We start from the raw sequence: 23,609 nt of genomic DNA, 5'->3' as shown, positions 1-23,609 counted from the left end.
ACTTCAGGTGTTGGAGAGATGAGCCCCCAGTGCGGTACTCCTCCGACTTCGACATCATTTCTATGATCGCGTTAATCACCTTTCAAGCCCACTCGAAGCGAAATAAAACGATATGGCACTTGAGAGTGCTGGATGGGGATCTGGGATGTCGATGGCATGGGGGCAACTTATAGTACAACCGATATCATTGCTTACTCAGCAGGTTTTTTGAGACCCAACTATCATCATCTTTTTGGGGGGCAGGGGAGGGGTACGAGTACTGCTAATGATGCGACTGCACAATTGAAATGAAATTAATCTCGCGCGGCAATTAATTAAATCCGGGCTGTGGGCAGGAGCAGAGAAAGCCAAGGCCTCCCACACCAAAATCATCTATCCGCTAACTACGGCCAATAATAATTATTAATTGGGCTAACAAGTCTCTCCGTTTTGGGTTGTGAAATCTCTTCGCCTTGGCCACACAGGCCATAAACAACTGATACACCATAAATGCGACGACGACGCACAAAACAATTGCACCGCAACGAAATAATTAAATTCGTGTGAAATTAAATCATAAAAGTAACCATAATCTGGCCAAACCCAGAAACCCACCAGTCCACGTCAGACATCGCAGACATTGGCCAGACTTCAGGCACTGTAGTGTAGTGTAGTGTTTTCGATTCGACATTTATAATGATATTCGACACTGACACCGAAAAAGCAAACAGAAACGCCAAAATTTCCATAGCATTTTCTATCGATTTTTATGGCCAATCGGAAAAGTTTATCAATGTCGAGAACTTTTCTTCGAACGCGACATGCAAATTATGAAATTTGTTTGGTGAACCCTAATTCTGCCTAAATTTCCATATAAGGTTGCGTTTTCTATTAGCTTATCTCTGTTTCTATTGTAGAGTGGTTATAAAATTTGCTATCTGTTTGTTTTCGTTTACGATTTTCTTGATCAAACGATTTTCTGTTGATTTTTATGGCCAATTGGAAAAGTTTACCAGCGCCAATTTGCCCTAAACATTCTTTATGGTTTGATGGGGCTCTCAATTTTGATAAGAATTTAAGTCGGCGTGATTTTTAATGAAAAGCATCTAAAGTCTGTATCTTTTGGATTTGATTAATTTAAGAGCGGGCCAAAGTTTTTGTCTTTGACACTTGAGTTTTAGTTAGATAAACTTCTCATTTACTAAGAAGAAACATGGAAAAAATGAGCCAACATTTATATCTATACATTTTATATCTTAATTAGAATTGGAAAATTTAAATATATCTAAAATTAAATTAAACAAGGCATATGGAAAAAATAAAAGGTTTTAATTTTATCTGTATGTGATGTTTTATCTACGTTATTAGTCTGGTGAGGCCTTGACTTTAAGACTCCCTACCTTTTACAATCAAAATTCAAATTCAAAAGTCTTTAATAAACTAAATTCATAAAAAATGAGTCCAAATTCACGGCGCTGCCTTACGCTGATTTTCGTAGCAATATCTTTTCTAGGCCTCCACCTAATCGATGATCATATAAAACTTAAGGAGCGTAAGTTTGAGTTGCTAAATCAAAAACAAAGGTTATTGCATTGAATATATTTTATGGTCAAACAGCCTTTTTGTCCCGTCATCGCCATGAAATCGAGGGGATCCAAGACGATTTGGTGCATTTGGCAGATAATGTAAGCCTGTAGTTAAGAGTTTTCATTTGAATAGCAATCTAAAGTCCCGAAAAGTGCACCATAGAGAAACTAGTGAGGGAAGACTCACTGGAGTATCTGCAGATTAGCTGCCATGTGGATGATCTGCCAGAGGGTTATGTGAGGAGACTAAAACCAATGGATTATGGCCGTAGTTTCTTCCTGAACCAACGCATACCGAAGCCCCTTAAGCGCCAGTGGAATTTCCGAGTGCCCATGGATGCCGTCTCCTCAAACTTGATTGATTCGAGACTCCACTAGACTGATAAAGAAAATGTCAAAAACGAGCCAGCTTATCAGCGGATTCTTGGTGGCAGCGAAACGCTTGACCACCGGGGGATTTCAATTAATCCTTGGGGTCAGCATAGAAGGAGCCGCTACTGGAAATGATCGGTAAATCGGTGGGTCGGTAAATCGGTAATGATCCGCGGGCCTTTGTCTTTAATGAGCTTATCCATCATCGCGGTCACAGCTCCCAGCGACTGCTCAAACTCATCTGTCACAGGGCTAATAGGTTTCATTAGTCATCTCCAATCGCTCGGTTTATCAGCTGCTGCGTTTTTTTCGGTTTTTTTCGGATTTTCTCTCGCTTTCTGGTCATTTCTCAGAGGGCCAAAAAAATGTGTATTTTCAGTTTTAGTTTAGCCGCACTGACAAAAAAATGAATAGTAAACATACATTAATTACTATTGAGTTCATATAAAATTACATATAATATTTAAATTATATATAAAATCATAATATTAAATACAATGCTAATTTAATTGACTGATTATTATTAAAATATTTCAATTAATTTAAAATAGTTCCCATGTGACACACATGCATTTTTTCAACTTAATGTATTTTAAATTTAAAATAAACTTTCAGATATTAAAATCAATTTCGGAAGTAGTCAATAACTAACTTAAAATAGGATAAAAATCAAAGCGAAAAATATTTAAATTGATTGCAAGGTATTTATATTTACTACGATTATTTTACCAGTGCTCAATTGGCTTTTTACCTTTGCCACCTTTTCGTTTTGGACTTTGCGTGTCGACAGCAATTTTCACCTTAATTATTTTTGGTGGCAGGAGTCGGCGGGTGGACAAGGATGTGTCCAGCACGCGCTAATGTTTAATATCCGCCAGGATAATGGAAAGGGTGGTGGTTTCTGTGGTCTTTTGCGGGGGAGGGAAAGTGAAAAAAGACCGAAGAAGACACCCAGTCCAAGACCAGACCAGACAGCTATGCAAATTTCCAACTTTATTTGTATATTAAAAGGAAAATAAAACCTCCATGCCATAATGATGAACCAAGGGAATACCTTGTGACGTGCGACAATTTGTGGAAAATTTTAATAAATTCTACTTACGCAAATGTGGTGAGCTAATGATACCGCAAAAGGTGTCAAGACAATAAATATGAACCATAAATATCTAAACAATATTCAAATTTTTATGTTTGTTCAATAAATTGGCGCCAATTAAATCTAATCGAATATGTTATATGGCGAAAAAAATAACTATAAATTGGTATTTAAATATTCATAAAAGCAAGTGCGTAAGTTATTTAAAATTTATCTTTGCACCTTGAAAAACTATTTTATATATGGTAAAGACTTAACCCTTTTGTTAATAAATTAGAATGTACAGGCTTACATATTTAATTTTAATATAATTAAATATTTAAAAAAATTAAAGTATAATTAACAAAGAAAAATTACACAAAAATAAAGTTTATGAAGTTTTTGGTATAGAAGTGTTGTTTGGTTATATTTTTTAGGGAAATATTATTAATGGTTTCAAATTTTAATGGCATTCAACATTAAATAAATGAGTTACGTAAATATTGTGAAATGTAAAACTTTCCAAGCCCGTTTTGCCTTCTAGGGCTGGCTTAAAATGAAAAGAGATGATCTTTAAAATTCTTTTAGGCTCTAAGATTTAAATTAATATTCATCAATTTTAAGCACTGGGTAACACGCCAATTTTTTACAAAACATACAACGAACCAAATATTCCCTGAAAGTCAAAGAGCATCTGCAAAACGGAAGCGAAGCGTGTGCTCGTAAATTATTGTGGCCACACACAGACACGGATACAGAACACACACAAGGACACCCACAGGATGTCAGCTAGGTGTACCTGTGTGTGTGTGAGTGTGCCTGTGTTTATTTGCCCATTTGGGCCATCGTCCTTTCGTGTCCTGGCTGTCTAACATTGTCCGTTCATTGTCTTGCCATGGCCTGTTTTTTGAGAGGTGGACTTTCCACCAGCGGAAAAAATGGGAAAATGGGAAATAGGAAAACGGGGATGGAGTCTTCCCTTCTGTTTGCCATTCAATATTGGCGCCATTGTGACCCCCAACCCCGCGACTCCTTGCAAGTCCTTTCCCCTTCGCCCACAAACGCGTTCAATTAGTTAATGAAAAAGTTTCCAATTGGAAAGCAACGTTCGAGTTCAACTAACGAAATGGCGGGGCATTAGGGGGTTAAGGACTTGCGCCTTTGTGGAATATGCCTTCAGGTCGGAAATTTATGCATGTGATTTATGCACAACAACGATTGCCAATTACAATATCATTTCTCTTCTTGTCTCCTCGACTTTGTGTTTGCATTTGTTCATTTTGTCTTGCCTTTGGGTTCCTTTTTTTCCATTTATCCTTTTTTCCACTTTTTACCTGTATCTTTTGGTGAGTGTGCGTGTGTGGGGTGCCATTAAGAAATGTGTCAAAACACGTGAGGAATTATATAAGTTAAAATACGACAGCGGGGGTTAAACAGTCAGAGCAGACTGGGTAAAAGGACAAGGAACTGGTGAGAGATATAATTGATTTTTTTTGGGCTGGTATTCCCATTGTTTATTCAGTTTTGTAAATAATAAACTAAGAATTAAATATTAAATTAAATCCGAAAACAAAATTTGCAATTTGCAAAATATATATTACATTTATATTTTACTGATTAAATCTATCTTTAGCTATTTATTAAATTAAACCAACTTATTTTCCTTTAATGCCAAACCAGAAATTACAATCTTGATTTATACATGGGATATAGTTTTACGATTCAACATTAAAACAAATTTAATCAAAAAAAGTAGGACTTTATCAATTTATCTTAAGCAACATATAACGCACTTAGAGAACTCTACTTTAAAAGCAGACATAAGATATAAGCCATTAGCAAATGACCTTAAGCCTTACCAACACATAAATTTCGTCTTGTTAAATTTCTCCACCCCTCCCACAAGCCATCCATTTTTAATTTCACTAAATTCCAGCTCAATCAGCAAATGAATTTCAATTTGCAGCGACTATCATCCTTATTAGAACTGCAATCAAAAGTTCCGCAAGCACATCGCTTCGTAAATCACATTCATTTTATGAATGAAGAGAACAAACAGACCCCCTGCGCTAAATTCTGCAGATACCTGAATGCGGATAGCTACAGACTGCAGACTACAGACCCCAAGGTTATTTATGGGCCAATAACTTTACAACTAAACGCTCATCTACATTTAATGGCGATAATTTTTGACGCAATTCGAGAAGCAGACACATCGGCTCTTGGAGCCTCTTTGGCTGTGGCTCTTCTGCATCCCAACTCCATGAAGTTGGCCTACAAACAAGAGGCAGCAACCGCAGAAGATAAGGCAAAACACTTGACACCTCGACTTCGGTGTTTTGTTTCCTTTGCGTCGCCATCGGGCAACTTCACTGAGAAAAAAATGTTGCTTTCCATTGTGAAAATAATAATATTCTTGGCTTTCAAAAATTGTAGTTCTGGAAAGCATCTAAAAAATCAATAAGTGGCACTCATTAAAATAAATTCATGCATTAAAAACTTCAAATACTAATTAAATATAAGGTTTTAAAAATAGCATAGTACAAAAAGAAGCACTTCAGTTTCTTTTTTATAAAATCAATGGGTAAAACTTATGTGCAACGCCTAGTTTGTAACCCTTAAAGAATTGTTTTCGAAAGGTGATGGTCTTAAAACGCTTGTTAAATATTTATATACAAAATATTTTTTTTTTAAGTGTACAAAATGCGTAAGGGCTAGTACAGCGGTATGTATTTAGAAGGAGAGGCCAATAAACACAGCTCCAATGAAGAGAAGTAAACAAAGACAGCGATCGTAAATTCCCTCTGAAAGGCGACTGCCTCTAAAAGGAGAAGGAATGTTGTAAATTTGGGGATTTCGAGATGGCAACAGCTGCCTGTCGAATCCCAAAGAATATGTGGGTGGCACAGGTGCTTCAGGTGGATCAAGTGGTTCAGTGGCAATCACCCTTCATAGATCATAGCATTGTATATCGCTCCACAAATCGATTTCAGGCTTCATTGGCCGCCCTGCACAGGAAACTCCCGCGTTTTGTGCTTTTCCTTTGTTTTCCCCAGTTTTTCCACAGTGAAAATCCAGCAAGTTAGCCGCTCTATTGATGCTCGGTCAACCAGTGAGTTTCTGTTTTCCGTTTCTGTTTGCTGAATGTTTTTCCTTTGTATACCGAATGCCGCGCGCCAAAGTCTCGACTATTTTTTTGTTGGGTTTTTGGTTTTTGCTCTTCTCATATGCGTTCTCAATATTTTCATCATTTCCCTTGACGCGTTTTCTCCATTTCCACGGCAGTCGCCTTTTTGTTCTGCCACCACCACCTTCCTTCCCTGAATTTGTGTCATTTGCGTTGGCTTTTCCTGTCCGCCACTCGTTTTGCTTTTCCTCTGGCTTTAATTTCTGTTTGCTGGGAAAGTAAAACAAAGCGAGAGTTGTTGACTTTTGATTCTGGCGATGGTTGAATGGTTGGGTAGTTTGTGGGGTGAGGGCAATCTAGGGTTAAGGGGGTAAAAGGGGGTTACGAGGGCTCCGAGAAGGAACGTGCCAATGACCAATGTTCTAATCTAATTCGAATTTCGACGATTAGTAAGTAAGTTTATGAAATGTTCGTTTATATTTTCGACACACTTCTAATTTTATCTCAGTTTTTTGATTTTGTGCGTTTTTTAATGTATTCCTTAAAAAAAGGTGCTTGATTTTCGCCAGAGTTTTTTTCGGAAATTTTGAAAGGGGTTACATCATTAAAATTGCAAAATATCAAGTTTTGAACGCAGTTTTTTAGGCAACTAAGCACCAAGACATTTAAGATATACCACTTCGAAATCGGATACTTAATAGAAAAGTTATAGATATAAAACTGCCGGATTTTGGTCACTTTTCTGCCAAGCTATTTTTCGGATCTTAATTAAGGAGTAATTTCGTTTTAAATAACAACTCATAACTTAAATGCAGGTTTTTAGAGGCTTAAGCCACAAGACTTTGAAGATATACTTCTTTGAAATCGGATGGCGGAAAGAAAAGTTATGGACTTAGAACTGCGGGTTTTTGGTCACTTTTCTGCAAACACGACTTTTTCGGAAATTTTGAAAGGGGTTACATCATTAAAATTGCAAAATATCGACCCGAATTTACAAATCAAGTTTTGAACGCAGTTTTTTAGGCAACTAAGCACCAAGACATTTAAGATATACCACTTCGAAATCGGATACTTAATAGAAAAGATATAGATATAAAACTGCCGGATTTTGGTCACTTTTCTGCCAAGCTATTTTTCGGATCTTAATTAAGGAGTAATTTCGTTTTAAATAACAACTCATAATTTAAAAACAAAATTTAAATGCAGGTTTTTAGAGGCTTAAGCCACAAGACTTTGAAGATATACTTCTTTGAAATCGGATGGCGGAAATAAAAGTTATGGACTTAAAACTGCGGGTTTTTGTTCACTTTTCTGCAAACACGACTTTTTCGGAAATTTTGAAAGGGGTTACATCATTAAAATTGCAAAATATCGACCCGAATTTACAAATCAAGTTTTGAACGCAGTTTTTTAGGCAACTAAGCACCAAGACATTTAAGATATACCACTTCGAAATCGGATACTTAATAGAAAAGATATAGATATAAAACTGCCGGATTTTGGTCACTTTTCTGCCAAGCTATTTTTCGGATCTTAATTAAGGAGTAATTTCGTTTTAAATAACAACTCATAATTTAAAAACAAAATTTAAATGCAGGTTTTTAGAGGCTTAAGCCACAAGACTTTGAAGATATACTTCTTTGAAATCGGATGGCGGAAATAAAAGTTATGGACTTAAAACTGCGGGTTTTTGTTCACTTTTCTGCAAACACGACTTTTTCGGAAATTTTGAAAGGGGTTACATCATTAAAATTGCAAAATATCGACCCGAATTTACAAATCCAGTTTTGAACGCAGTTTTTTAGGCAACTAAGCACCAAGACATTTAAGATATACCACTTCGAAATCGGATACTTAATAGAAAAGTTATAGATATAAAACTGCCGGATTTTGGTCACTTTTCTGCCAAGCTATTTTTCGGATCTTAATTAAGGAGTAATTTCGTTTTAAATAACAACTCATAATTTAAAAACAAAATTTTAATGCAGGTTTTTAGAGGCTTAAGCCACAAGACTTTGAAGATATACTTCTTTGAAATCGGATGGCGGAAAGAAAAGTTATGGACTTAGAACTGCGGGTTTTTGGTCACTTTTCTGCAAACACGACTTTTTCGGAAATTTTGAAAGGGGTTACATCATTAAAATTGCAAAATATCGACCCGAATTTACAAATCCAGTTTTGAACGCAGTTTTTTAGGCAACTAAGCACCAAGACATTTAAGATATACCACTTCGAAATCGGATACTTAATAGAAAAGTTATAGATATAAAACTGCCGGATTTTGGTCACTTTTCTGCCAAGCTATTTTTCGGATCTTAATTAAGGAGTAATTTCGTTTTAAATAACAACTCATAATTTAAAAACAAAATTTTAATGCAGGTTTTTAGAGGCTTAAGCCACAAGACTTTGAAGATATACTTCTTTGAAATCGGATGGCGGAAAGAAAAGTTATGGACTTAGAACTGCGGGTTTTTGGTCACTTTTCTGCAAACACGACTTTTTCGGAAATTTTGAAAGGGGTTACATCATTAAAATTGCAAAATATCGACCCGAATTTACAAATCAAGTTTTGAACGCAGTTTTTTAGGCAACTAAGCACCAAGACATTTAAGATATACCACTTCGAAATCGGATACTTAATAGAAAAGTTATAGATATAAAACTGCCGGATTTTGGTCACTTTTCTGCCAAGCTATTTTTCGGATCTTAATTAAGGAGTAATTTCGTTTTAAATAACAACTCATAATTTAAAAACAAAATTTTAATGCAGGTTTTTAGAGGCTTAAGCCACAAGACTTTGAAGATATACTTCTTTGAAATCGGATGGCGGAAAGAAAAGTTATGGACTTAGAACTGCGGGTTTTTGGTCACTTTTCTGCAAACACGACTTTTTCGGAAATTTTGAAAGGGGTTACATCATTAAAATTGCAAAATATCGACCCGAATTTACAAATCAAGTTTTGAACGCAGTTTTTTAGGCAACTAAGCACCAAGACATTTAAGATATACCACTTCGAAATCGGATACTTAATAGAAAAGTTATAGATATAAAACTGCCGGATTTTGGTCACTTTTCTGCCAAGCTATTTTTCGGATCTTAATTAAGGAGTAATTTCGTTTTAAATAACAACTCATAATTTAAAAACAAAATTTTAATGCAGGTTTTTAGAGGCTTAAGCCACAAGACTTTGAAGATATACTTCTTTGAAATCGGATGGCGGAAAGAAAAGTTATGGACTTAGAACTGCGGGTTTTTGGTCACTTTTCTGCAAACACGACTTTTTCGGAAATTTTGAAAGGGGTTACATCATTAAAATTGCAAAATATCGACCCGAATTTACAAATCAAGTTTTGAACGCAGTTTTTTAGGCAACTAAGCACCAAGACATTTAAGATATACCACTTCGAAATCGGATACTTAATAGAAAAGTTATAGATATAAAACTGCCGGATTTTGGTCACTTTTCTGCCAAGCTATTTTTCGGATCTTAATTAAGGAGTAATTTCGTTTTAAATAACAACTCATAATTTAAAAACAAAATTTTAATGCAGGTTTTTAGAGGCTTAAGCCACAAGACTTTGAAGATATACTTCTTTGAAATCGGATGGCGGAAAGAAAAGTTATGGACTTAGAACTGCGGGTTTTTGGTCACTTTTCTGCAAACACGACTTTTTCGGAAATTTTGAAAGGGGTTACATCATTAAAATTGCAAAATATCGACCCGAATTTACAAATCAAGTTTTGAACGCAGTTTTTTAGGCAACTAAGCACCAAGACATTTAAGATATACCACTTCGAAATCGGATACTTAATAGAAAAGTTATAGATATAAAACTGCCGGATTTTGGTCACTTTTCTGCCAAGCTATTTTTCGGATCTTAATTAAGGAGTAATTTCGTTTTAAATAACAACTCATAATTTAAAAACAAAATTTTAATGCAGGTTTTTAGAGGCTTAAGCCACAAGACTTTGAAGATATACTTCTTTGAAATCGGATGGCGGAAAGAAAAGTTATGGACTTAGAACTGCGGGTTTTTGGTCACTTTTCTGCAAACACGACTTTTTCGGAAATTTTGAAAGGGGTTACATCATTAAAATTGCAAAATATCGACCCGAATTTACAAATCAAGTTTTGAACGCAGTTTTTTAGGCAACTAAGCACCAAGACATTTAAGATATACCACTTCGAAATCGGATACTTAATAGAAAAGTTATAGATATAAAACTGCCGGATTTTGGTCACTTTTCTGCCAAGCTATTTTTCGGATCTTAATTAAGGAGTAATTTCGTTTTAAATAACAACTCATAATTTAAAAACAAAATTTTAATGCAGGTTTTTAGAGGCTTAAGCCACAAGACTTTGAAGATATACTTCTTTGAAATCGGATGGCGGAAAGAAAAGTTATGGACTTAGAACTGCGGGTTTTTGGTCACTTTTCTGCAAACACGACTTTTTCGGAAATTTTGAAAGGGGTTACATCATTAAAATTGCAAAATATCGACCCGAATTTACAAATCAAGTTTTGAACGCAGTTTTTTAGGCAACTAAGCACCAAGACATTTAAGATATACCACTTCGAAATCGGATACTTAATAGAAAAGTTATAGATATAAAACTGCCGGATTTTGGTCACTTTTCTGCCAAGCTATTTTTCGGATCTTAATTAAGGAGTAATTTCGTTTTAAATAACAACTCATAATTTAAAAACAAAATTTTAATGCAGGTTTTTAGAGGCTTAAGCCACAAGACTTTGAAGATATACTTCTTTGAAATCGGATGGCGGAAAGAAAAGTTATGGACTTAGAACTGCGGGTTTTTGGTCACTTTTCTGCAAACACGACTTTTTCGGAAATTTTGAAAGGGGTTACATCATTAAAATTGCAAAATATCGACCCGAATTTACAAATCAAGTTTTGAACGCAGTTTTTTAGGCAACTAAGCACCAAGACATTTAAGATATACCACTTCGAAATCGGATACTTAATAGAAAAGTTATAGATATAAAACTGCCGGATTTTGGTCACTTTTCTGCCAAGCTATTTTTCGGATCTTAATTAAGGAGTAATTTCGTTTTAAATAACAACTCATAATTTAAAAACAAAATTTTAATGCAGGTTTTTAGAGGCTTAAGCCACAAGACTTTGAAGATATACTTCTTTGAAATCGGATGGCGGAAAGAAAAGTTATGGACTTAGAACTGCGGGTTTTTGGTCACTTTTCTGCAAACACGACTTTTTCGGAAATTTTGAAAGGGGTTACATCATTAAAATTGCAAAATATCGACCCGAATTTACAAATCAAGTTTTGAACGCAGTTTTTTAGGCAACTAAGCACCAAGACATTTAAGATATACCACTTCGAAATCGGATACTTAATAGAAAAGTTATAGATATAAAACTGCCGGATTTTGGTCACTTTTCTGCCAAGCTATTTTTCGGATCTTAATTAAGGAGTAATTTCGTTTTAAATAACAACTCATAATTTAAAAACAAAATTTTAATGCAGGTTTTTAGAGGCTTAAGCCACAAGACTTTGAAGATATACTTCTTTGAAATCGGATGGCGGAAAGAAAAGTTATGGACTTAGAACTGCGGGTTTTTGGTCACTTTTCTGCAAACACGACTTTTTCGGAAATTTTGAAAGGGGTTACATCATTAAAATTGCAAAATATCGACCCGAATTTACAAATCAAGTTTTGAACGCAGTTTTTTAGGCAACTAAGCACCAAGACATTTAAGATATACCACTTCGAAATCGGATACTTAATAGAAAAGTTATAGATATAAAACTGCCGGATTTTGGTCACTTTTCTGCCAAGCTATTTTTCGGATCTTAATTAAGGAGTAATTTCGTTTTAAATAACAACTCATAATTTAAAAACAAAATTTTAATGCAGGTTTTTAGAGGCTTAAGCCACAAGACTTTGAAGATATACTTCTTTGAAATCGGATGGCGGAAAGAAAAGTTATGGACTTAGAACTGCGGGTTTTTGGTCACTTTTCTGCAAACACGACTTTTTCGGAAATTTTGAAAGGGGTTACATCATTAAAATTGCAAAATATCGACCCGAATTTACAAATCAAGTTTTGAACGCAGTTTTTTAGGCAACTAAGCACCAAGACATTTAAGATATACCACTTCGAAATCGGATACTTAATAGAAAAGTTATAGATATAAAACTGCCGGATTTTGGTCACTTTTCTGCCAAGCTATTTTTCGGATCTTAATTAAGGAGTAATTTCGTTTTAAATAACAACTCATAATTTAAAAACAAAATTTTAATGCAGGTTTTTAGAGGCTTAAGCCACAAGACTTTGAAGATATACTTCTTTGAAATCGGATGGCGGAAAGAAAAGTTATGGACTTAGAACTGCGGGTTTTTGGTCACTTTTCAATTTAAAAACAAAATTTTAATGCAGGTTTTTAGAGGCTTAAGCCACAAGACTTTGAAGATATACTTCTTTGAAATCGGATGGCGGAAAGAAAAGTTATGGACTTAGAACTGCGGGTTTTTGGTCACTTTTCTGCAAACACGACTTTTTCGGAAATTTTGAAAGGGGTTACATCATTAAAATTGCAAAATATCGACCCGAATTTACAAATCAAGTTTTGAACGCAGTTTTTTAGGCAACTAAGCACCAAGACATTTAAGATAACCACTTTGAAATCTGATACTTAATAGAAAAGTTATAGATATAAAACTGCCGGATTTTGGTCACTTTTCTGCCAAGCTATTTTTCGGATCTTAATTAAGGAGTAATTTCGTTTTAAATAACAACTCATAATTTAAAAACAAAATTTAAATGCAGGTTTTTAGAGGCTTAAGCCACAAGACTTTGAAGATATACTTCTTTGAAATCGGATGGTTGAAAGAAAAGTTATGGACTTAAAACTGCGGGTTTTGTTCACTTTTCTGCAAACACGACTTTTTCGGAAATTTTGAAAGGGGTTACATCATTAAAATTGCAAAATATCGACCCGAATTTACAAATCAAGCTTTGAACGCAGTTTTTTAGGCAACTAAGCACCAAGACATTTAAGATATACCACTTCGAAATCGGATACTTAATAAAAAAGTTATAGATATAAAACTGCCGGATTTTGGTCACTTTTCTGCCAAGCTATTTTTCGGATCTTAATTAAGGAGTAATTTCGTTTTAAATAACAACTCATAATTTAAAAACAAAATTTTAATGCAGGTTTTAGAGGCTTAAGCCACAAGAATTTGAAGATATACTTCTTTGAAATCGGATGGCGGAAAGAAAAGTTATGGACTTAGAACTGCGGGTTTTTGGTCACTTTTCTGCAAACACGACTTTTATCGGAAATTTTGAAAGGGGTTACATCATTAAAATTGCAAAATATCCACCCGAATTTACAAATCAAGTTTGAACGCAGTTTTTTAGGCAACTAAGCACCAAGACATTTAAGATAACCACTTTGAAATCTGATACTTAATAGAAAAGTTATAGATATAAAACTGCCGGATTTTGGTCACTTTTCTGCCAAGCTATTTTTCGGATCTTAATTAAGGAGTAATTTCGTTTTAAATAACAACTCATAATTTAAAAATAAAATTTAATGCAGGTTTTTAGAGGCTTAAGCCACAAGACTTTGAAGATATACTTCTTTGAAATCGGATGGCGGAAAGAAAAGTTATGGACTTAGAACTGTGGGTTTTTGTTCACTTTTCTGCAAACACGACTTTTTCGGAAATTTTGAAAGGGGTTACATCATTAAAATTGCAAAATATCCACCCGAATTTACAAATCCAGTTTTGAACGCAGTTTTTAGGCAACTAAGCACCAAGACATTTAAGATATACCACTTCGAAATCGGATACTTAATAGAAAAGTTATAGATATAAAACTGCCGGATTTTGGTCACTTTTCTGCCAAGCTATTTTTCGGATCTTAATTAAGGAGTAATTTCGTTTTAAATAACAACTCATAACTTAAAAACAAAATTTAAATGCGGGTTTTTAGAGGCTTAAGCCACAAGACTTTGAAGATATACTTCTTTGAAATCGGATGGCGGAAAGAAAAGTTATGGACTAAGAACTGCGGGTTTTTGGTCACTTTTCTGCAAACACGACTTTTTCGGAAATTTTGAAAGGGGTTAAAAAATTAAAATTAAAATCATTAAAATTGCAAAATATCGACCCGAATTTACAAATCCAGTTTTGAACGCAGTTTTTTAGGCAACTAAGCACCAAGACATTTAAGATATACCACTTCGAAATCGGATACTTAATAAAAAGTTATAGATATAAAACTGCCGGATTTTGGTCACTTTTCTGCCAAGCTATTTTTCGGATCTTAATTAAGGAGTAATTTCGTTTTAAATAACAACTCATAACTTAAAAACAAAATTTAAATGCGGGTTTTTAGAGGCTTAAGCCACAAGACTTTGAAGATATACTTCTTTGAAATCGGATGGCGGAAAGAAAAGTTATGGACTAAGAACTGCGGGTTTTTGGTCACTTTTCTGCAAACACGACTTTTTCGGAAATTTTGAAAGGGGTTAAAAAATTAAAATTAAAATCATTAAAATTGCAAAATATCGACCCGAATTTACAAATCAAGTTTTGAACGCAGTTTTTTAGGCAACTAAGCACCAAGACATTTAAGATAAACCACTTTGAAATCTGATACTTAATAGAAAAGTTATAGATATAAAACTGCCGGATTTTGGACACTTTTCTGCCAAGCTATTTTTCGGATCTTAATTAAGGAGTAATTTCGTTTTAAATAACAACTCATAACTTAAAAACAAAATTTTAATGCAGGTTTTAGAGGCTTAAGCCACAATACTTTGAAGATATACTTCTTTGAAATCGGATGGCGGAAAGAAAAGTTATGGGCTTAAAACTTATAAAAAATGCTAAATTTGCGACCTCGAAAAAATAAGTTTAAATTTTTGTTTTTTTATCAAAACTATATATTCAGTACTGTGGTTTAATTTTGGAATGCCATACCTCGTTGTATTCGTCATGGAATATTTAATCGATTCCCGTTAACAGCTGAAAAATTTTGTTTCGGTTTAATATTCGAAGTTAAAATGGATGATGTTACCCCTTTCTAAAAATGCGAAATCACCTCGATTTTCGGTTTTTTTTATTAAAACGAAATGTTCAAAAATTTTGTTTTGGTTAAATTTTCGAAAGAGAGAGTGATACAAAATGCGAAAATTTCCCAAAATAATAATGTTTAACTTTGAATGCCATTAGATTGGAATTTCATTACGAAATCTACAAAAAAACGTATAACTTTGTTAAAAATTTGCGCTTAATCAAAAAATAATTAAGTCTATATTAAATGCACATTTAATTCAAATTAAAAAAAAAAAAACAATAATTTTCTTTATTTTCTTCTAGGTTGGGCTTCCAGCAAGATCCTACGAAAACTAAGCTCATGGTTGCTTGGGGACTGGAAAGGAATTCTGCAGTCTAGGCGCATTTCAAATTATTCATTAAAAGTTGTTGTAAATTTTTGAATAAAAAACTATGATCCTAAACTATTGCTATGCTCGATCGTCTTTGGATTCAAACTAACCATCTAGAAGCTAATTAATGAGGAGTTTTAAATAGCTTAATTAACGTTTAACAAGCACTAATTTATAGGCAGCTTAAAATTTTTTTGAGACGAAATAAAAAGTTTTGTTTAGCATACTTTTGGGCTTTGCATTTAAATTTTCATTGCGTGCATTTGCAGGCGTCTGAATGATTTATTATGACATATTAAAAAAAGTTTTTTTTAGCACATTTTTGGGCTTGGGCGTTTACATCTTCATTGCGTGCATTTGGGCAAACTTTGACTACAACAAAAGAAAAACGTCTACAACAACAACAAAAACGATTACAACAACAACAACAAACATATCGCTACAAAAAGCGATTACAACAACAATTTTGTTGTTGTAATTTTCTTGTAGCGATATATTTTTGTTGTTGTTGTAGACGTTTTTATTAAATAATCGATTACAACAACAACAAAAACCAATAACAAAAACAACAACAAAATTTTAATCTCTTTATGTTGTAGTAGATTATTTCTTAAATTACAACAACAACAACATCCAATTACAAAAACAACAAAAATAAAAATATAGCTACAAAAAATTACAACAACAACAACAAAATTTGTTGTAATCGCTTTTCGTAGCGTTTTTTTGTTTGTTGTTGTTGTAATCGTTTTTTTTTGTTGTTGTTGTAGATGTTTTTCTTTTGTTGTAGTATAAGTTTGCACAAATGCACGCAATGAAAATGTAATCGCCAAAACCCAAAAATATGCTACAATTTTTTTTTATTTTATCTCATAAAAATTAAGATGCCTGAAAATAGCTGATATGTGCACAGACTGCCCAAAAGTATGCTACAGATAATATCGTTAATAAGTATTCCTTCTTTTATTTAAATAAAACTAAAAGAAACAAACAAAAATTTTTTAAAATCTTTATTATTAAAAACTACAGCTTTTTTTTTGTTCTTAAATATTAAAACATTATTGTCATTTATTTCTTACAAATACTTGTTTACACTAATGGCTGTCGCCCCTGCTGTTCGATCTTAAAAGTTCAATTAAAACGTGAGTTCCTGCCTTGTCCGTACGGTGGCGCTCCATTGGTTGCCAAGTAAAAATACAAGGTGGCGCTGTAAAGAGAAATCAATAAAAAGTGTTAGTTTTAAACAACCTTTTTAGCTAACACTATACTGACCTTCGATTGACATGTTCGCCCATAAAAACGGTTTGATCCTCGTCTCCAAGTCCAATTTTATTTGACTGCGATTTATCCTTGAAGCAATTGTCAACATGCCGACTTTTAATGGCACTCAGACTGCAGGAAATTGCTGGAAAATTGCGCTTCATTCCAATGGATTCTGCGTAAAACAAGACCGCCCTGTTGTGGCTGCAGCTGTCTGTTAAAAATTCAAATATAAATGCATAGAAATAATAGAATAGCAAACGAATATTAATTACAAGCCTCATGCAGTAGCTTACTGGCTGCGATGAAATCCACATTTTCGCATCCTGGCTGTGGAGCCTGGCCGAAGTTGGGATAAAAGTCGACGTTTCCCCGAGGTCTTATATCGCCGAACAGAGGGTAATCCGTGTGGATAACATCCACAAACTGAGCCGCATTCGGGTGCAAGCTGTCATCTGACCGACTTGAAAATAGAGGAAGTGCCGGATCTAATCCTGTAACTCTGCTCAAAGTTCCATTGAAATACCGCCCAATGCGACCAGCGACATGTGCTCCCAAACTGTGACCTATGACATGGACGCTGTCAAAATTAATGCCATGTCGCTGGAGGAATTCCTGCAACGAATTCGCCAGAACCCGAGCCACTTTCTGCACAGCCAAACGTGAGGTGGCATAATCCAAATTGGCCGCTGGTCCCCAGTCAGCCACCAGGATATTCTCATAGCCCTGGGCTGTGTAAGCTTGGGGATTTCGAATTGTTATACAAAAATATAGCTGCTATAAACTATAAAACTCTGCTAAGCACAGTGCAGACTATTAAAAGATAAATCAAATCCAAATTCTCACCATTTCGCAGCGGCATAATAGAGCTGTGAGTGCGTGATCCCAGATAACCATGAACGATCAGCTTGACAGATGCCACGCTCTCCAGCACGTCCACATTCTGCAGGAGCACATCGCCAGCTGAATTCAGATAGTATATTTTGCTTTCGGCCACCAACGAGTCCAGCAGAGCGGCTTGAAGGCCCAAAAACTGGCAGAGAATCGGCACCAGACAAAAACTACTGCTTGTCTTGGCCATGTCTACTCTTGACTTAATCGAAAAACTAAAGGTTTCCTCGCCAATCCCACCTTTATATAGCTTAAAAATAGGTTGCGTTCCGCTAATCGTTCAATTAGGGATAGATTTTCCAGACATGACGACATTTCAAGCGGGTGTACTGTTACTGTATCGGCTAGGCATTAAGTAATTTTCCATAAATATTTTACACACACGCACAGAGAGATTCAAAGCTCAGGCTAGAGTTAAAATGCAAGCAATCGATTGTGGGTTATCCCTGATTTCGGAGATGGCAGTTATAGATATATCCAGATACATCCTATCGCCTGAGCGCATCCAATCCCTCGGCAATGGGGCGTATCATCCAGCGAACTTTCTTTAGGGAGTATTTTGCTCCTCGGAAGGTATCCCACCACATTCCGGTTTCACCGGCTTCGGCATAGTTCTGGTCCTGGGGGATATATTGGCCAAACGAGTTGCTGGTGGCACAGTTACTATACCATCCAGCCCCCTTGTGCTTCATGGCACAGTTGCACTCCAGACAGTTGTCGTTGTCGTTGTCTACGGTGCTAAACTTGGCACCAGCATGGTAGGACAGGGAATCCCCTGCCGAGTAGGTTAAATTTTCCTGGAATTTGCCCAATATAGTCAAGGGATACAATTCGCTTTCGCTGCCAATGGCAAAAGAGGCATAGTTCGCATCCACATCGTTGCCTGCAAAGTCCTCCATCACGATCCTTAGCTCATGCAGGGCCGATGAGGTCAGGGCATGCAGTTTGTCCAGCCCAATGAAGAAATCCGCAGCCAAATTGCCGAATCCTTCGCGATAATCCAGCCAGCCGCGTTCGAAGTTCACATCATCGGAGCTGCGCCTTAGGATAACCGTCCAATCTTGTTCGCAGGATACATAGAAAGACTCGGAATCCGAAGTAAGCTTAACCTTCAGGATTCCCGGGGTAGCGAGGTTCGAGTACACGCAGCTGGTGGGCAAGGTGGGATAGTTCGGATGGACGCCATCTACTGCACTGGGTCCGTAGAAGATTGGCGGCTGAACTGCACTCGGTCCATGACTCGTTCTCTGGAGGAAATGATTCTGGCGCCTGAAATTGATATATTTTGGATTAATATAATTTGTTTTTTAATCGAAATAGTGGGTTTATTAGTGTTAAATTAAGTTTACAATGGGTACAAAAAAACAAAATTCTTATAACCTTGTACTGATAAACACAGACTTTTAATAATACTACAAACAAACAACTAATTAAAAATTATAGCTCATGGTTTGTTATCTGTTCCTCTACATCATTAAATATAAATTTAACATCAGAACAAATAACCATGAAATCCACGTAGAACCAATTTAAAATGGTAGCACATGTTGTGTTATCTGTTCTTGTAACATGTTTAGTGTTTAACATCTGACCTTGTTTCAATGAAGTGCGTTCTTCTGAGAATTAAATTTAATGGTATTTCTAAAGAACCAATAAAAAATGTTGTTGATAAGAAACAGAAGACAGAAAAAATTGTCTTAATTTATAGAGGGTGATGTTTATATATTCTGTTTATTTTTTACCTGATAACTCGGGAAAGATTGGCCACTTCAATCTGCACTGATCTCACACTCAGGGCAGTGGAAGTCAAAAGAGTGGCCAAGGCGTTCAGGCGTTCATCCAAAATAGGATCCGAAACACCCCTCGTAGGCCGCGAGTGTTCTGTTAAAAAAAATAAAGTTATTTAATATTTATTTACAAGGTAGGTTAATAAAAAGGGTGCCAAACACAACATCAACAATTGTAATAAGGTTATTTAGTTACCATTCAACTTTTTGCGATTGTTAAGCTTGTGTTTCAACTCCCTGACACGACGTAGACCAAAAATCCGATTGGTTTTACCTTTAATATATTCCAGAGTTTCTCTCGAAAGTTTCTGAACTTGTTCAACGCTGTCCAATCGCGTATTGAAGTCAAATTGCTGGGCCTTAATCGATTCCATTCGAGCAGTACTGCTGTCCTCCAGCTGATCTAATCTGAAATATAAATACATATATATTCATTTAATAAATAACTGAAAATTATGGGGAGAATTTGAAAGAATTCCTTTGAATCCAGAAGTGAATAAAGCTCTCCCCTTTTTTTCTGGTTTTTATTGTTACTCATTTTGAATTTGGCATTTGATTGCTGTTCGCCAATCGATCAACAAAAAAAAGAGCAATTAAAGGCAACAAAGAGCGAAATATTTTAAGCAAATAAACGAAACGTTGAGAACCGATTTATAAACACTCTCCGGATGCGTGCGAAAATCAGCAGAAATTTCTGCGAATAAATAACAATAAATTTGACCCAAAAAAAGGAAGAGCGGCAACAGATGTTACTTTATTTAATTGCAGATAATTGACTGACTGTTTGAACATCACTAGACTTTGAATTCTTCTGCCAAATAAATCGCAAAGTTGCACTGATACAAAATTGAATAGTGAAAGTAAATAGCTGACTATTGAATTCCAAATTTTATATATAATATTTTAGTTATTTATTAAATCACATTATTAAATACCTTGCATATTAAAGTGCATGATTTATTATTTAAATATTTGAATTAATGTGAAAAATATTAGGTTTGAAATAGTTACTATTTGATTTAAAGTTTCAGATATTAAAAACAATTCAAAAAAAAAATCAATAAAAAAAAATGTTTTGAAGAATTTTAATTTTTTCATTTTTAAAAACAAATTACAAAACATTTGGATTTACTGCGTTTTTTTTAACAGTCTGCCAAACGTTTTTTGTTTTACCGGTTTTGTGACGAAAGTATTTATAATCTGTTGTGAATCTATGTGAAACCAGTTCTCACTTCTTATCGATGACTTCCAGCCGGTGGCGCTGGTCCCCGTCCAAGGTCGCCAAAAGGCTTACGCGATTGTTCAGACTGGTCATCAGTTCGTGGCAGTTCTCACTTTTTTGAGGACTCGTGGTGGTGGTGATCGCTTGACCCTTGAAATTGGCAAAACAAAAAAGGGAGACGCTACAATTAAGCAAACACGAGGCCAGCGCATTGAACTTGTTCTGGCCAAAACGAAACCTGCTGGCCAAAAGTCAGCAGCGCGAATCCAAGCTTAAAATTCACATTACAGTGGACGATCGAGAGAGCAAACACATCACGTTATGCTAACAAGTATGCATTTTTAACAAAGGGTGTGTATATATTTATTATGCATTCTCTTTGACATTTTCGTTTCTTACTTTTGTAGCTTTTTCTTCTTTCATTTCATTGAGCATTTGAAGAATTGCTCAATCTTTCAACTTGCATTTCGAAACAGAACCATAAATTGTTCTGTTGTAGTATTTTTATCCCAATTCTCGCAATAAAATGTTGGATTATTTGAGAGATTTTTTCATTAGAAATTGCCTTTTTTAATTTTCTTAGCATTTTCTTTTTCAATTTTATTGAGCATTTATAGAATTGCTCAATCCTTGGACTTGCATTAATCATTTCTAAACAGAACTATAACTTTGTCTGCATTTCAATTCAAAATCACGGAATTATGTTAAGAATTTTAATTCATTTCTGTATTAAACACATTTTTCCACTAAAAACGTTGATTTAGTTGGGAATATGTTTCAGTACGGAGTTTAACCCTTGAAGTTGATTGCTCTTTCGGTCGTCGGTCGTAACGAATTTCCACTGTAACCTACTCGGAAGCTATTGCCGCGCGATCGCGTTTGTATCTTTCGGTTATGTGGAGGTGGAGGAGATGGAGGTGCCTGGGTTACTTCGGGAACTTCCACAACAGAACCGGTGCTCGAACCGCAAAGTGCAGCCATCACCACGACGATGGCCATCGTCACCAATTGGGGCCTCATCATCTAGCTTTGTTTACGCGTCGCTCAAGTCAAACAAATCACTGCCAAATCATTCGGGTATAGTGTTTGACAGCTAGCCTTCGCTCCACACCCAAGATCTATTGAAAACCGAAGATCACTGTGCCAGAAGAGAGATACGTCCGTTCCGCTCGATATTCGCGAAGATACTGAGCGCATTGCAAGATCTGTTCGATTATCGTGGCATTTCGAGAGGAGCTTTGTCAAAAAGCTTTCGCGAGATGCTACAAAGAGTGTATTTTTCAGAGGGATCGTCTTTGTTTACACACTGTTTACTGGCTGAAAAAAAAAAATACCCTAGGCTTTTTAGCCTCTTTGGCTTGTTAGCCATTCAGGTGAATACTTAACATGCCCAGCACGCCGAAAACAATTTAACACGGCTCGTATAGAACGATGGACACAAGTTGAGAATTATTAATTGCCTGTGCATAAAAAAAATGGCATGAAATCACTACTACAAACTACTAGTCTTGAGCTTAGCTTTAGTCTTTAATCACAGTATCATTTTAAAGCTAATGAGATAGAGGTTATTACTGAAGCTATGATTAGCTCTTTCATCAGTTATGATCATATTTCATGATTAATAATTATAAATAGCACAGCTAGCATCAGTTAGAACTAGAGTACTATTTAATGCTGACTTACTATAATATTATAGTTATTGTAATTACTTGGTAACTATGAATGTATAACTGCACTGATAAAAAAATGGAATAGTAAAAATAAGAATTTGGATATTAAAACCAAAATTTAATTTTTCATATATAAATTGAAACAAAACATAAAAAATATTAAAAAGAATGCGTATTAAGTTGCACGCTATTAATTTTAACAAATTTATTTATATTTAAAATATAACCTAAATGCATTATATTTAAGTTTAATTTGGTTTAAAATTTAAATAAATTTTCAGAAAATGATGGAATAGTAAAAGGGTCTAAAAAATCATTATAAAAATAAATATCCAAAATGCGAAACAGCATACAAAATTTATATGTAAATTCAATTAAAAATGATAATATCAAACACAATGCTAATAAAAAATATTAAAAATTTTAATGGATTTAAATTGGAAACAAATTCTTAGATACTAAAATATTACTTTAAAAACCGCAACGGATGAAAATCAAATTAAAAAATTATATTAGGTAATAGGTACTTGGATTTATTACCAGTTTTTTTTGAACAGTGTAATTACCTAATTGGTAACTAGGAAGGTTTAACTACATGATTAAAAGGAATGTTGATTATAGTATGCAAATTTACTTAGTAAGCATTGTAGCCAAACAATTTAAGATATTCATGTATCTCAGTTGTTGTTAAAAATCTATTAAAAGTCTTGTATGATTTAAAATGTAGTAACATACTTAGTGAATAATTACTTCGGTAAACCTACTTTTCGAAGGCTTCAGTCTTAAGTAATTAGTGTTAATTGCTATATAATTTTATGCAACTGATGCTCTCTTAGCTCACCGTTCAAAATTCACTACGTACTTTGAATCCCAATGATATGCAAAACCCATTTATTGGCAACTCGCATAAGCCTGCCTCAACTTGGACACATATATCCATATATTAAGCCACAAGAAAGGGTAACCCATGAGTAATAGTGTGTTTGGAAACGCACGGCAAATGCCCAAGTTGTCGGCCTTTGTGAAATTCCCCCTACGTTGACAATTTATTTATAGAGTTCTACGATTGCGGTTTTATTAATATGGATTTTGGCCTTAGCTCGACGACAATGGTTGGAAATTATGAAAGACTCACGAGTAGAATAAATATGGACAGAGCAATAGCAATTGCATTTCTCGTTTGGTTTTACAACA

General features: G+C 34.9%; 3 protein-coding genes across 9 annotated transcripts; 1 reads left to right on the top strand and 2 right to left on the bottom strand.

Moving 5' to 3' along the window:
* Positions 1 to 1,359: 1,359 nt before the first annotated feature.
* On the top strand, positions 1,360 to 15,653 carry LOC128258953 (uncharacterized). 6 transcript variants are annotated; one of them, XR_008268004.1, is made up of 5 exons: positions 1,360 to 1,531; positions 1,597 to 1,664; positions 1,719 to 2,083; positions 2,670 to 3,048; positions 15,518 to 15,653. XR_008268004.1 is itself a non-coding variant. In XM_052991003.1 (3 exons), exons 1-3 carry the CDS (start codon positions 1,435 to 1,437, stop codon positions 1,941 to 1,943), a joined length of 390 nt encoding a protein of 129 aa, XP_052846963.1. In that variant the 5' UTR covers positions 1,360 to 1,434; the 3' UTR covers positions 1,944 to 2,348. The 6 variants fall into 6 exon arrangements, 1 of the variants encoding a protein (XP_052846963.1); XR_008268005.1 differs by lacking the exon at positions 2,670 to 3,048 and having other exon boundaries at positions 1,719 to 2,075; positions 15,518 to 15,627; XR_008268003.1 differs by lacking the exon at positions 2,670 to 3,048 and having other exon boundaries at positions 15,518 to 15,618.
* A 969-nt stretch (positions 15,654 to 16,622) lies between these two features.
* Positions 16,623 to 17,926, bottom strand: LOC128258949 (lipase member H). Of its 2 annotated transcripts, none has more exons than XM_052990998.1 (4): positions 17,692 to 17,926; positions 17,142 to 17,585; positions 16,858 to 17,059; positions 16,623 to 16,792 (listed from the first exon to the last, which is right to left on the bottom strand). In XM_052990998.1, exons 1-4 carry the CDS (start codon positions 17,924 to 17,926, stop codon positions 16,717 to 16,719), a joined length of 957 nt encoding a protein of 318 aa, XP_052846958.1. In that variant the 3' UTR covers positions 16,623 to 16,716. The 2 variants fall into 2 exon arrangements, with proteins under 2 accessions (XP_052846958.1, XP_052846957.1); XM_052990997.1 differs by having other exon boundaries at positions 16,624 to 16,792; positions 17,121 to 17,585.
* Positions 17,927 to 18,068: 142 nt separating this feature from the next.
* On the bottom strand, positions 18,069 to 21,942 carry LOC128258945 (fibrinogen C domain-containing protein 1). The gene is made up of 5 exons (XM_052990994.1): positions 21,598 to 21,942; positions 20,756 to 20,895; positions 19,798 to 19,931; positions 19,479 to 19,617; positions 18,069 to 19,005 (listed from the first exon to the last, which is right to left on the bottom strand). The coding sequence occupies exons 1-5, from the start codon at positions 21,766 to 21,768 to the stop codon at positions 18,225 to 18,227; spliced, it is 1,365 nt and encodes a 454-aa protein (XP_052846954.1). The 5' UTR covers positions 21,769 to 21,942; the 3' UTR covers positions 18,069 to 18,224.
* Positions 21,943 to 23,609: the final 1,667 nt, after the last annotated feature.

This window comes from Drosophila gunungcola (assembly GCF_025200985.1).
Source record: "Drosophila gunungcola strain Sukarami chromosome 3L unlocalized genomic scaffold, Dgunungcola_SK_2 000005F, whole genome shotgun sequence".
Taxonomy (NCBI): Eukaryota; Metazoa; Arthropoda; class Insecta; order Diptera; family Drosophilidae; genus Drosophila; species Drosophila gunungcola.
This window is presented reverse-complemented; position numbering and strand designations above follow the sequence as displayed.

Excerpts from the sequence above, each read along its gene's own strand:
- LOC128258953 (XM_052991003.1), top strand. The coding sequence starts at position 1,435 with ATGAGTCCAAATTCACGGCGCTGCCTTACGCTGATTTTCGTAGCAATA. Across the intron at positions 1,532-1,596 it reads TCATATAAAACTTAAGGAGC|CCTTTTTGTCCCGTCATCGC; the intron begins GTAAGTTTGAGT and ends ATGGTCAAACAG. Across the intron at positions 1,665-1,718 it reads TGGTGCATTTGGCAGATAAT|TGCACCATAGAGAAACTAGT; the intron begins GTAAGCCTGTAG and ends AGTCCCGAAAAG.
- LOC128258949 (XM_052990997.1), bottom strand. The coding sequence starts at position 17,926 with ATGGCCAAGACAAGCAGTAGTTTTTGTCTGGTGCCGATTCTCTGCCAG. Across the intron at positions 17,586-17,691 it reads TATTATGCCGCTGCGAAATG|CTTACACAGCCCAGGGCTAT; the intron begins GTGAGAATTTGG and ends GAAATCCCCAAG. Across the intron at positions 17,060-17,120 it reads TAAGCTACTGCATGAGGCTT|ACAGCTGCAGCCACAACAGG; the intron begins GTAATTAATATT and ends AATTTTTAACAG.
- LOC128258945 (XM_052990994.1), bottom strand. The coding sequence starts at position 21,768 with ATGATGAGGCCCCAATTGGTGACGATGGCCATCGTCGTGGTGATGGCT. Across the intron at positions 20,896-21,597 it reads CGCGCGGCAATAGCTTCCGA|GGTCAAGCGATCACCACCAC; the intron begins GTAGGTTACAGT and ends GCCAATTTCAAG. Across the intron at positions 19,006-19,478 it reads AATCTTTCCCGAGTTATCAG|GCGCCAGAATCATTTCCTCC; the intron begins GTAAAAAATAAA and ends TATCAATTTCAG.